Source organism: Phyllobates terribilis, unplaced genomic scaffold (assembly GCF_046119375.1).
Source record: "Phyllobates terribilis strain yellow unplaced genomic scaffold, ASM4611937v1 Scaffold_1__5_contigs__length_1240528914, whole genome shotgun sequence".
In the NCBI taxonomy this organism is placed as follows: Eukaryota; Metazoa; Chordata; class Amphibia; order Anura; family Dendrobatidae; genus Phyllobates; species Phyllobates terribilis.
The window spans coordinates 557,819,034-557,832,149 of NW_027362761.1; the positions used below are offsets into that span (position 1 = coordinate 557,819,034).

The 13,116-nt window shown below is 43.1% G+C and overlaps 1 protein-coding gene across 1 annotated transcript in view; it reads right to left on the minus strand.

Annotated features, from left to right (window-relative positions):
* The window catches only part of EPG5 (ectopic P-granules 5 autophagy tethering factor), a 107,314-nt gene that overhangs the window by 75,697 nt on the left and 18,501 nt on the right, over positions 1-13,116 (minus strand). The window contains exons 7-12 of the mRNA XM_073680458.1: positions 12,108-12,213; positions 11,603-11,717; positions 9,849-9,999; positions 9,335-9,490; positions 8,516-8,673; positions 7,377-7,531 (exon numbers count right to left, since the gene is read on the minus strand). Coding sequence (XP_073536559.1) covers positions 7,377-7,531; positions 8,516-8,673; positions 9,335-9,490; positions 9,849-9,999; positions 11,603-11,717; positions 12,108-12,213 — 841 coding nt within the window. The remainder of the gene's footprint in view (positions 1-7,376; positions 7,532-8,515; positions 8,674-9,334; positions 9,491-9,848; positions 10,000-11,602; positions 11,718-12,107; positions 12,214-13,116) is intronic.

A 13,116-nucleotide genomic window follows, 5' to 3' on the forward strand; every position in this document is an offset into this window, starting at 1 on the left:
GAATGAACCACGTGCAGAAATCCCGGCACTTACAGCCTCGGCTGCTATCAGTGAGGTTATTATTAATGGTCGTCTGAGGAAGGTTCTGCTGCTGAATGCACTTGAGCAAATCATCAAGACATGCCCCCGGAAGCAGCATCTAGCGAAGCACGTGTCGGGGCTGCACTATGACACGGAGGGATGCACAACTCCTGGATACAGTATGGGTGAGCAATAATTTACATTTGGGGACTTGTCAGCATTTTAGAGAGGGATATAGGGACGGATTCTTCTACCCTTGTTATATCCCTTGTCATAATACTGGGACCCAATTTTGCTACTTTGCACAAGGACCCTTAACTGTACCAGATGCACTTTATTTCCCCTCTGTTGCCTTCGTGTTATTCTTTTCCCCTACCTTGCTTCTCTGCGCAGTCCTTTGTTTATCCCGTTATTGTCTCCAAGATTTGTATAAGCTGTCCACAATGTATCCGATTGCATTTTGAGCACTAGCATGGACATTCTTGGTGTTCTTATTTGGGCCATTATGTACTCATTATTTTTTGGTTTAAATCATCAAGATCCAATGCTGGCAGCTCCTGTGTAATTACCGATCAATGACGTCCCAGACGTGTTTGACGGGAGACAAGTCCGGAGACTCTGCAGCCATGGAAGTACGCTAAGGCCACTCAGGATGCTCACAGTAATACGAACAACATGCGACATAACAGGGTGTTGAAAACGGCTCCTGGGACACTTTGACTTGGCGAGGTACAGCCATTACTCCAATGTAATGCTGAATAAGGCTAGAAGGGTCCAGCTACTGTTCATAATGCCACCCCACACCATAATCCCAGGAGCAGGACCGGTGTGACGTTCTCCCTGAATGAATTGGGATGTTATGAAAATTCTGTTTCCGTTTTTTCATCATTTGCTTATATTTAACATGCCTAACTATCCTGCAATTTCCATATATTAGATAGATTATATATATATATATATATATATATATATATATATATCTAATATATAAAGGTGTGTGTGTGTGTGTGTGTGTGTGTGTGTGTGTGTGCGCGTGTGTGCGTCCGTCCGGGATTGGCATCTGCACCGTCGCAGCTACAGCAACAACATTTTGCACAGTCACATGTCTGGACCCTGAGAGCGTCATAGGCTATGTTGTGAGGCGAAAATTTTAGCCCCGCGCATTCCAATTCACCAAACAATTTTGCCCCTATCTACATAATGGGGAAAAAGTGAAAGGAAAAGTGTTGGAGGCAAATTGACAGCTGCCACATGTGAACAAGGGAGAATTAAAGAATGAGAGCGATGGCGCCAACGAGTATATACCGTACAGCTGCTAAGGTGGGGCCCCGACATGGGATACTCACCACACACGGGGATATGAACACACACACAAAATGCCCCACACACCACCACGTGCTTGAACACATATACCACCCTCAGCACACACAAAACTCATCTCACAAAGATTTATCAGGCTGCCAATAGCAACCAATCACAGCTCAGCTTCTATTCTGCTACAGTTAATTAATCTGAGCTGTGATTGGTTAATATAGGCAACAAAGGACATTCTCAGTATAACAATGCTTGTGTAAGGTAATAAGATGTCAGTTAGGGTGTGTTGGTGGAAAGGCTGATGTCAGTCACATTACTTCCATGTGAGAGGATATAGAAACTGCCAGTTACAGACTATTTTTACCACAATAATGCCTCATAAGAAAAGGAATTTCATGGCACGAATGTCCGCTGATGCGAAAAGAAAAGCTGCATTACGGGCCAATGAAAAATGTGAAGAACGAGCAACAAGGCGGACACACATGAGAACAGCAGCTGCTTCCTCAAGAACCAATGAACTTTCTGAGCAGAGGGAAGCGAGGCTTGCAGACAAGAGAACAAGAGCTGCTTCCTCAAGGGCCAATGAACTTTGAGGAGAGGGAAGCGAGGCTTGCAGACATGAAAACAAGAGCTGCTTCCTCAAGAGCCAATGAACTTTCTGAGGACAGGGAAGCAAGGTTTGCAGACATGAAAACAAGAGCTTCTTCCTCAAGAGCCAATGATCTTTCTGAGCAGAGGGAAGCGAGGCTTGCAGACATGAAAACAAGAGCTGCTTCCTCAAGGGCCAATGAACTTTCTGAGCAGAGGGAAGCGAGGCTTGCAGACAAGAGAACAAGAGCCGCTTCCTCAAGGGCCAATGAACTTTGAGGAGAGGAAAGCGAGGCTTGCAGACATGAAAACAAGAGCAGCTTCCTCAAGAGCCAATGAACTTTCTGAGGAGAGGGAAACGAGGCTTGCAGACATGAAAACAAGAGCTGCTTCCTCAAGAGCCAATGAACTTTCTGAGCAGAGGGAAGCGAGGCTTGCAGACAAGAGAACAAGAGCTGCTTCCTCAAGGGCCAATGAACTTTCTGAGGACAGGGAAGCAAGGCTTGCAGACATGAAAACAAGAACTGCTTCCTCAAGAGCCAATGAACTTTCTGAGGAGAGGGAAGTGAGGCTTGCAGACATGAAAACCAGAGCTGCTTCCTCAAGAGCCAATGAACTTTCTGAGGAGAGGGAAGCGAGGCTTGCAGACATGAAAACAAGAGCTGCTTCCTCAAGAGCCAATGAACTTTCTGAGCAGAGGGAAGCGAGGCTTGCAGACAAGAGAACAAGATCTGCTTCCTCAAGGGCCAATGAACTTTGAGGAGAGGGAAGCGAGGCTTGCAGACATGAAAACCAGAGCTGCTTCCTCAAGAGCCAATGAACTTTCTGAGGAGAGGGAAGCGAGGCTTGCAGACATTAAAACAAGAGCTGCTTCCTCAAGAGCCAATGAACTTTCTGAGCAGAGGGAAGCGAGGCTTGCAGACAAGAGAACAAGATCTGCTTCCTCAAGGGCCAATGAACTTTCTGAGGAGAGGGAAGCGAGGCTTGCAGACATGAAAACCAGAGCGGCTTCCTCAAGGGCCAATGAACTTTCTGAGGAGAGGGAAGCGAGGCTTGCAGATAAGAGAAGAAGAGCTGCTTCCTCAAGGGAAAATGAGTCATCTCAGCAGAGAGAAGGCCGACTTGCCACTAAGAGAATTGCTATTTCTTCCACCAGGGCACAGGAAATGGTTGGAGATGTGAAACATGCTGCCTTTTGTTACCAGTCAGACATAAACTATCAGGATAATCCTAAAGTTCAGATAGGAAAAATGGATGTGGTCTGCATGTACTGCAGTGCCGTGAAATGGAAAGATGAACCGCCAGGTTTATGCTGTGCAAATGGCAAGATAAAAACTTCCACCTCTCCTGTCACCACTAGATCCCCTAAAGTCTCTGATGACAGGTACCAGTACAATATCAAAGCATTTCTTGGACAACATTAGGAAGTACAACTCCTGCTTCCAAATGACATCATTTGGTGCAACAAAAGAAATGTTTACAACAGGATTTATACCGACATTTAAAGTTCAAGGACAGGTTTACCACTCAATTGGCTCACTGCTTCCATTACAAGGAGAAGAACCTCAATTACTTCAAGTCTTCTTTATGGGAAATGCAGAAGCAGAGGCTCAGCGGAGATGCTCTTTAATTCCTGACACTCGCCTTGATATTGTCACTATTTTGCAGCAGTTCCTTCACTACAACAATCTATATGTTCAACTTTTTAAGACTGCACTTGAATGCATGCCAAAGGACAGGATGGCTATCACTTTGGAATACCTCAGACAGATCCTACAACCGCAACCCTTCAGGAAAAAAAAGTGTCTACCATGGACTTCTATGCATATAGGATCATGACAAGATTTGCAGAGGAAAATCGCATCTTGAAATACAAACACCTCTTCCACCAATTTATTGTTGACATGTATGCAAAGATAGAGAGTGAACGTCTTTTATATATCCGACTAAATCAAAAGAAGCTCAGGGCAGAGGAATATATTCACCTTAGAGATGCTGTTGCAAATGATGCTGATCCAAAAGAGTTGGGGAAAATGGTTATTCTTCCATCAACTGTCACTGGAAGCCCACGACACATGCATGAATACACACACACAGGATGCAATGACTTATGTGAGAAAGTATGGCCGTCCAGATCTTTTCATCACCTTTACTTGCAATCCAGCCTGGGAGGAAATTGGAGGGCACCTGTTGCCGGGCCAAAAAACAGTGAATCGCCATGACCTTATTGCACGGGTTTTCAAACAGAAACTTTCAAAAATGACTAATCTCATCACAAAATCACATATATATGGTGAGACGCAGTGCTGGATGTATTCAGTTGAATGGCAAAAAACAGGCCTTCCTCACACCCACATCTTGATTTGGCTGAAGCAAAAAAATACAGCCTACCGAAATTGACAATATTATCAGTGCCGAATTGCCAGACCCGCAGATTGACTCATTGCTGTTTGACACCATCACAAAAAACATGATCCATGGTCCGTGTGGGAGTCTGAACAAAAATTCTCCCTGTATGATTGATGGCAGGTGTTCAAAGCATTACCCACAATCCCTGGTCCAAGAAACCCAAACAGGACAAGATAGATATCCAGTCTACTGAAGACGAAAGCCAGGGGATGGTGGTTTCATAGCAAAGCTCAAAATGCGTGTTGGATCATCACTCCAAGAGATAGAAATTGACAGCAGATGGGTAGCGCCTTACAACCCTTTGCTCTCAAAAATCTTCCAGGCGCACATAAATGTCGAATCAATCAAGTATATCGGCAAATATGTCCACAAAGGAAGTGATCAAGCAGTTTTTGAACTCCAGAAAAATGGACCCATTATTGATGAAGTGGAGGCATTCCAGATGGGCAGGTACATAAGCAGCAATGAAGCTGTTTGGAGAATACTAGGATTCTCCATTCATGAGCGCTACCCACCAGTTGTGCATCTGAGTGTGCACTTGGAAAATGGACAGAGAATTTACTTTAACCCAGCAAACTTGCAGCAGCAGCTCCTAACACCAGCTAAGACCACCCTCTTGGCATTTTTTGAGCTGTGTCAAAAAGACCCTTTTGCAAAAACAATTCTCTACTGTGATTTACCAAAGTACTACACTTGTAATGCCTCCAGAAAAACACTGGAACAGAGGAAACGGGGGCTTGATATTGAAGGCTATCCGGGGGTGAAAGCAACTGATACTCTTGGTCGCGTCTACACTGTTCATCCGTCAAATGCAGAGTGCTTCTACCTGCGCATGTTACTTCATGTTGTCAAAGGCTCTACATCATTTTCTGACCTGAAGACCGTCGGAGTCCATGTGTGTGAAACATTCAGGGAAGCTTGCCAAAGAAAAGGACTTTTGGAAAATGATGGACACTGGGACATGACCCTCAGTGAAGCAGCAGCCACACAAACCCCAAAGCGACTAAGACACCTCTTTGCTATTATTCTAACAACCTGTAGCATTTCAAATCCTCTTGAGATTTGGGCAAAGTACAAAACTGATCTCAGTGAGGACATCCTCATGCAGATTAGAACGGAAAATCCTCAGCAACTCATCAACTTCACTGAGGAAATGTTCAATGAAACTTTAATGCTCCTTGAAGATCAGTGCATAGCAATGTCAGGAAAAGCCTTACAGTTGCTTGGTTTGTCTGCTCCAATAAGAAATCCTGAAGGCATCCAAATGTGTAGGGAGATTTTCCTAGAAACAAACTACAATATTGATGAACTGACAGCATTTGTGTCTCAGAACGAGCCAATATTGGTACCAGATCAAAGGGACGCCTATAACTACATTTTAAGTTTCAGTGAAACCAACAAAGGTGGGATTGTCTTCCTCGATGCTCCAGGTGGAACAGGAAAGACATTTGTAATCAACTTGCTCCTGGCAAAATTTCGACAACAAAAAAAGATTGCACTTGCAGTAGCATCTTCTGGAATTGCAGCTACGCTTTTAAAAGGTGGCAGGACAGCACATTCAACATTCAAACTACCACTTAACCTGTCTCATAATGACAGCCCCGTGTATAATATTGCCAAGGGATCAGGACTGGCCAAATTGCTTCAAAAATGCAGTGCCATCATTTGGGATGAATGCACCATGTCACACAAAAGGGCTCTGGAAGCTGTGGACAGACTGCTGCAAGACCTGCGGAGCAACAAATATATCATGGGAGGAGTAGTTGTTTTGGCAGGTGACTTCCGCCAAACACTACCTGTTATTCCAAGATCAACCCTTGCAGACGAACTGAATGCCTGTCTCAAAGCATTGTACCTTTGGAGAAAAGTAAAGAAAATGTCACTGAACACAAACATGAGGGTCTACATGACAGGCGATGTTTCTGCTGGACTGTTTTCGAGCCAGCTGTTGACTATTGGAGATGGCAAGGCACCAGTAAACTCAACCACTGGACAGATCACCTTCCCAAGCAACCTTTGTTGCATTGTGACTTCCATTGAGGAGTTGAAAGCAAAGGTTTTTCCAAACATTCAACTCCACTTCAAAAATTCTGTCTGGCTGTGTGAAAGGGCTATTCTAGCTCCCAAAAATGACTGGGTCAACAAGATCAATCTTCAAATTCTAAATCTCCTTCCAGGTGTGTACACAACCTACAAGTCAGTGGATACCCTAATAGACCCTGCTCAAGCATTATTTTATCCAACTTAGTTCCTCAATCCCTTGGAGCCACAAGGACTTCCTCCTCACAACCTCTTTCTAAACCCTGGAGCACCTATTCTGCTATTGAGACATTTGGATCCACCAAAGCTGTGTAATGGAACAAGACTCTTGATTAAGAACCTGTTTCCACATGTAATTGAGGCAACCATTTTGACAGGATGTGCCACAGGAGAAGAGGTTTTCGTTCCAACAATTCCTCCCATTCCATCTGATTTGCCTTGTGATTTTAAACGCCTCCAGTTTCCTTTTCGACTGGCATTTGCTGTGTCCATCAACAAGGCTCAGAGACAGTCCTTGAAAGTAGTTGGAATCGATTTACAATCTCCATGCTTTTCTCATGGTCAACTTTATGTGGCCTGTTCAAGAGTTGGAACAGCCAAAAATCTGTTCGTGTTTGCACCTGAAGGAAGAACTAAGAATGTCGTTTATCAAAAGGCTCTCGAATAAGGAGTAGAAGAATACTTCACATTACTTGGCCAATTTAGTTAAATCTGTGTGGAATATCTCTGGTGATGAAATATATGTTGTGAAATGCTTCTATTAGCTTAGTTTTTGCCTTTTAATAATTACATTTCTATCTATTTGTTTTGTGTTTTTTGTGTGGAGAATACATTTTTATTAACACATTCTATTTTGCTAACAGCAGTTATTAACCCGGGCGAAGCCGGGTAGTACAGCTAGTATATATATATATATATATATATATATATATATATATAAACATATACACACACATCACATGTACTGTATCATACACCTGCTGGGGTATACTTTGTAGACTTACTTCATAAATCTCTAAAGCGATGGTCTTCACCAGCTCCTCATCGACATCGTTTCGCTTCATTTGTGCCATCTGAGCAAAAGTGGTGAGAAGACAGATTCCTTCGGAGCTGTTCATTGTAGAAAAATATTCTTCAAACTTCTCCCGATTCACGGGATCTATGGCCAAAGTAAAAAATAAAACAATCAGCGAGATAAAACATTATTCAATTCATCTAAGGCAGCAGTCCTAACCATGGACAATGTGCTGTATCTACTCGTTTCCCTTTTTTTTTTTTAAGCAAGAAAGCAGCGGCATAAATTATTTGGAAAGTGTCATGCTTCTAAGTTTAAACCCTTGAGTCTGTGATTTGTGGTCAGCTTCTCAGTCCGCCGAACCACAGTAGATACACCTTTTCTTCAGGTGTTCAGTTTCGGTTATCCTTGGTTCAGTCTTTTTAGGGTGACATGTATTTTCATTTACTCATTGTCTGCCCTATCACCTTTCGGGTGCAGCTTTATATACTTTCCCCCTGCTGGTATTTCCTGCTGGTGATGGTCTCATTTGGATGTTCAGCCATACTGCTGCAGTTTAAGACAGTCAATGAAAGACCGGCTAGGGTTTATTTCTCTGCTGTTTAAGATCTTTACCCTGCACCTATCTCCTGTTTCTTTTAGGACGTAGGCGGCATATTCTTTAACAGTACGTATTTATTCCTTTATTTTACATTTTGTGGTTTATTTTACTCACTTTGGGATCTTTTTCTATTTCAGCACACTTTCCTGCCCTCCAGTTCCTTAGGAGGAACGTGAAGCCTTTCAGGCAGCATAGTTGGTCCGAGTTGCTATCGTCTAGTCTGTGGTTAGCGCTATCTCAGCTCACGCAGGAACCACTAAGGACTGCGGGGTCAGGATTTCTAGTCTGTACAGGAACCAGCAGGGTTAGTTGCAGTTTTTAGCTTTACCTATTTTCCTGAGTGAGTTGCTACACTATCATAACAAAAAGTATTCCTACTTTACGTAATAAAGTTCTTGCCTTCCAGTTGCTGCCACTGGGTGGTGGGGGATCTGAATACAGCTCCTAATACCTTAAACATTGCTGTATACAGATTGACCACTGTTTTAGAAAGTACATTTATGGAAGGGGATACAGAGGTTCAATACCGTTTAATGTAGATATACAGGTGTCCACATCTATCCTGGAATAAAGGTTGTCCGCATTCTCGCTCTCGGCATAGTGCATGAGATACAACAGCTTCCACAGCATGGCGTTCGATAGGGTCCCGTAAGGCATCTCGGACATGAAGAGCCAAATGCCCAACCTGAAGGGTGTGAGAGGGAAATAAGTACACATCTGACATGGGTGACTCTGACATTGTTTGCAGCTGGAATTTCAACATGCGCAATCCATGTTTTCCCCAAAAGCAAGAAACCTCCATACACGTTAGCCTCAGTACGGAGGGATATGGCTACACTGTGGCATAATTTAATTTGGTCCCAAAATGTTAAAATAAGTATATGCCTTGGCATACTTTTTTCTTTTTTGGCTTTGGTCCGCTATATAAAAAAGTGAAATCCAATAAGCTTTCCTATAAAAAAAAAGAAATACTGCAATGTAGAGGCCTACAGGAGGCGCTCTTTTGACCTACATCAGGTATGACCTGTGGCTACAGTTATTTTTTGCAATGGGAGCTTACAACCCAATCATGGCGTAAAAACAAGTTGTGAAATGAGTATCACTAGATTCCGCCCAATTCAGAGGGTTCGGCCGACCATTATCTAATGTGTATGGTCGGCTATAGACCCGCACAGGTGGGATACAGAAAAACAGCATCAGGTGATGCATGTATTTAGGAGCCATACATATTTTCTTAGGTCACCCTATGGCCAGCAAACATGTACAGTAATAATCTGTGTCACAAAATGGTTCATTTATAACCAAGAAGACCAGAGATGGGACGTGATCCCGGTTGTTGACTTTACCTCTTGGCTTTGAGGACATGGAGGACGGCGGTCAGGAAGAGCTCATCATAAATGGCTTGTAGCTTCCCCAGGGAGTAGAGCTCCGAGTTTTGCTCTTGGCCGCGGTTACTGCTCAGGTACAGAGCCCAGTGATCGCTGATGTAACACAGGGTCATCCTGCAAGATAAAATAATCATTGGTTTAGCATAAAGGTGTATTTCCATCATGCGCCTTCATGGCAAATGTAAAGGGGATGAGTCTCACAGATGGCGCCCTTTCATGTGCCTTTCTCAGTAGAGAGGCAGCAGAAGGGCACATTTCGCCCCCAGGAAAAAGCCAGAGGCGAAAAGAGCATCGGGGTAAAGGGACAGACTCGTCCTGTCATGCAGTATCAATCCCATACTGAACAGTAAACTACTCTTGTCCGGGTAAAAATCTTTAATAGATCCACTATTCCCGACGTTACTTAAGGGAAATTGGCTTACTATAAAATTAAAAAAAAAAAAAAAAGCAAAATAGAAAAGCCCAAGATTACCGTATGATGCAGCCTATCCGCTTCACAAACTGACGGTACCGCGCCCTGTTGAAAGTCTCCAGTCCAAGGGCCAAAAGCTCAAGTAAAGAATTGGCAAAGGCGAAAATCTTCATCATTTCCTGGGGGGTGGTTTTATCAGGAAAATATTCACCTGTTGGAATTAAAATACTTTTGATAAGTTTGCCGATCATTGACCGTAACCTGATGGATGTCGGACGCTTTTCTTTTCTCCTACCCTCTCTAAGGGCAACTGATATAGTCATTTCCCTTTTAAGCAGCCTTATTATTCCCAGCAATGGCGTCACTCCCATTGCTACGTATGCAATGTTGCTTATTTTTGTGGGTGTGGGTGGAGAATGGGCTCAGAAACGCTGCCAGAGGCTTGTGCCTGGCTATACCTCACCCTTACAGAAGGTCATAACAGCCATAAAGGATCCACTTAGTATTAAAGAAGCTTGTCTTGAAGAGATTGAATAATTTAGAGTCATTAAAAGTGGCATTTTGTGTTATTTCAAATATCAGAAAGTTTGAACATTTTGCTAATAAATAAAATATGCAAAGGGGAAGGGGAGGGGTATGAATAATTTTGATTGTAACTGAATACATGTTAGACAGTCAATAAAATATCTGGCGCTTAGTAGAGATGCAAAATAATTTTTATTTCCTTAAACAGTGATGTGACGACACAGCACTTAATCTTAATTATCTGGACATAAATTCAGTAGGACAGGAGAAATACACTATTATGTTTATGCTGACTTTTGACTTTATATGTTTTAATTTGGTTGGCCAAGAAGGACAGACTATTATTTGTTTAAGCCTGGATGTTGACACTTCAGTTGACATTTACTGCAACTAATTGTCTGCTAAATTTGCAAAACAGCGTCTTTGAACAATGGATGTTTGCTAAATATGTTGATTTCCATTGTATAAGTCTATGTGGCTTGTTGACCTGCAGAGCAATACAGGACAAACTATGCAAATTGATTAAATGCTCAAACAATGAAACATGAGCCCCTGCCATCTTCCCTCTGACCTGTGGATGATGACCTGAGCCACAGATGTAAATATAAAAAGGGATTTCTATCGTTCTGCAAGAGGAATCAGAGTGAATTGCCAGTGCAACAGCTAGTACAACATGGCTCCATCAAGAGGGACAAAGATTTGGATTCTACAGGATGTCAGCTTAAGGGACCACGGCCCTGGCTGGAGGAATATAGATCGCTCCATTGACTACCACAGAACCCATGGATACATTTGGGGAAATCAGGTTGGGACCCCCCAGTCACTTGGTCCGATGGAGATGTTTGGGGAAACTAGGATGGGACCCTTCGGTCACCTGGTGATGTTTGGGGTAGTCAGATTGGGACCCTACGGTCACCTGGAACCCATGGATATGTTCGGAGAAGCTAGGGTGGGACCCTCGGGTCTCCTGGGCACGTAGCTCAATGGACTGTCTGTTTCCCAAGCTTGTCGTTAACTCCTCTCTGTGGGTGCCCGCCAAAAGTGGGGTGCCACTGGTGGGGGTAGTCAGCCCTGGAAGACCCGGAGTTGCGGCTGCTCTAATCCCGGCGAGTCAGCGGAAGGGGGAGACTCTAATTTGCCAAATCTTGGGTATTTGCTGGGACTGTTCTACATGCTTATTGTCTGCTTGGTGGTTCAATAAAGTATATCCACACTGATAAAGTAGTATTATGCTCACAGGACACCCCCGTGTCTCCACAAGTGACAATAAAGATGGACCCTTGGCTCACCTCTAGAGTTAAATCCGAGAACGTTCTTAAAAAGTTCATGAAAAGGAAATTGCCCCAAAAGAGAAATGAGGTCGTCCTCCGACAACAGAATCCAACTTGTTTCTGGATCCTCGTCCTGCAGAAGATGTTAGGAAATGAGAGAAGGAAAAAAAACAGAACACAAGAACGTTATTTGCTCTCCGCTTTCTCGACTCTTTCCATGACTTCCATACACCTCAATGGAAAGAGCTGAAAATGAGCGAAGCCGCTGATGACAGTGGCAGATTTGACTCTTCCGGTTCTTCCATGGGGGAGGAGAGATTTTTCAGTGGGAATATGTAAGGATCTATTCACACTGTATCGGAGGTATAGATAGGGAGGAATTCCCCAACTAAGTCCATTGTGTGCCTCTGTAAAAAATACAATCCTCTACGTCACCATTTGCTGACCATCACCGATCAGTAAGTGATCACCTGCCCTATGGATAGACAATGAAAACCAATATTCTACGTTGTAAACCACTGACCTCCTCACCACCTTCATCCACCAAAGTCCAGTTCCCGGACTCCTTCCCTGAAGACGAACCTTTTCTTTCATTGGGTTTCATGTGGCACAGGAAGTCAGCGCGATTTCTACGGGATAAAAAATACAGATTGATTATATTTTCATCAACAATTTGTATTGATGCAAAGTCATTTTAAACTTTTTCATTCATGCAGAGGGGCCAACAAAAGACAGTCAGCGAACACCAGTCCCCTGATAGGAGCAGTAGCCTACCACCAGTGGTGCAAGGAGGAAATATGACTATGATCAGCGGCCACCGGAAGTCCCATAGGTAAGTTAAGTTATCAGAGCGTTACTATAGGATGAAGCTTTATTAAAAAAAAAAAAAAAAAAAGAATTACACTACCGTTCAAAAGTTTGGGGTCATTTAGAAATTTTATTATTTTTGATAGAAAAGCACTTTTTTTTTCAATGAAGCTAACATTAAATGAAGCAGAAATCCACTCTATACATTCTTAATGTGGTAAATGACTATTCTAGCTGCAAACGTCTTGTTTTTATTGCAATATCTACATAGGTGTATAGAGGCCCATTTCCAACAACCACCACTCCAGTGTTTTAATGGTACATCGTGTTTGCTAACTGTGTAAAAAGGCTAATGGATGTTTCGAAAACCCTAGAAAACCGTTGCACAAGTATGTTAGCCCAGCTGAGAACGGTTTGGCTGATTTGAGAAGCTATAAAATTGACCTTCCTTTGAGCTACTTGAGAATCTGGAGCATTACATTTGTTTGTTCTATGAAACTCTCAAAATGGCCAGAAAAAGAGAACTTTCATGTGAAACTTGACAGTCTATTCTTGTTCTTAGAAATGAAGGCTATTCCATGCGAGGAATTGCCAAGAAACTGAAGATTTCCTACAACGGTGTGTACTACTCCCTTCAGAGGAGAGCACAGACAGGCTCTAACCAGAGTAGAAAGAGAAGTGGGAGGCCCCGCTGCACAACTGAGCAACAAGACAAGTACATTAGA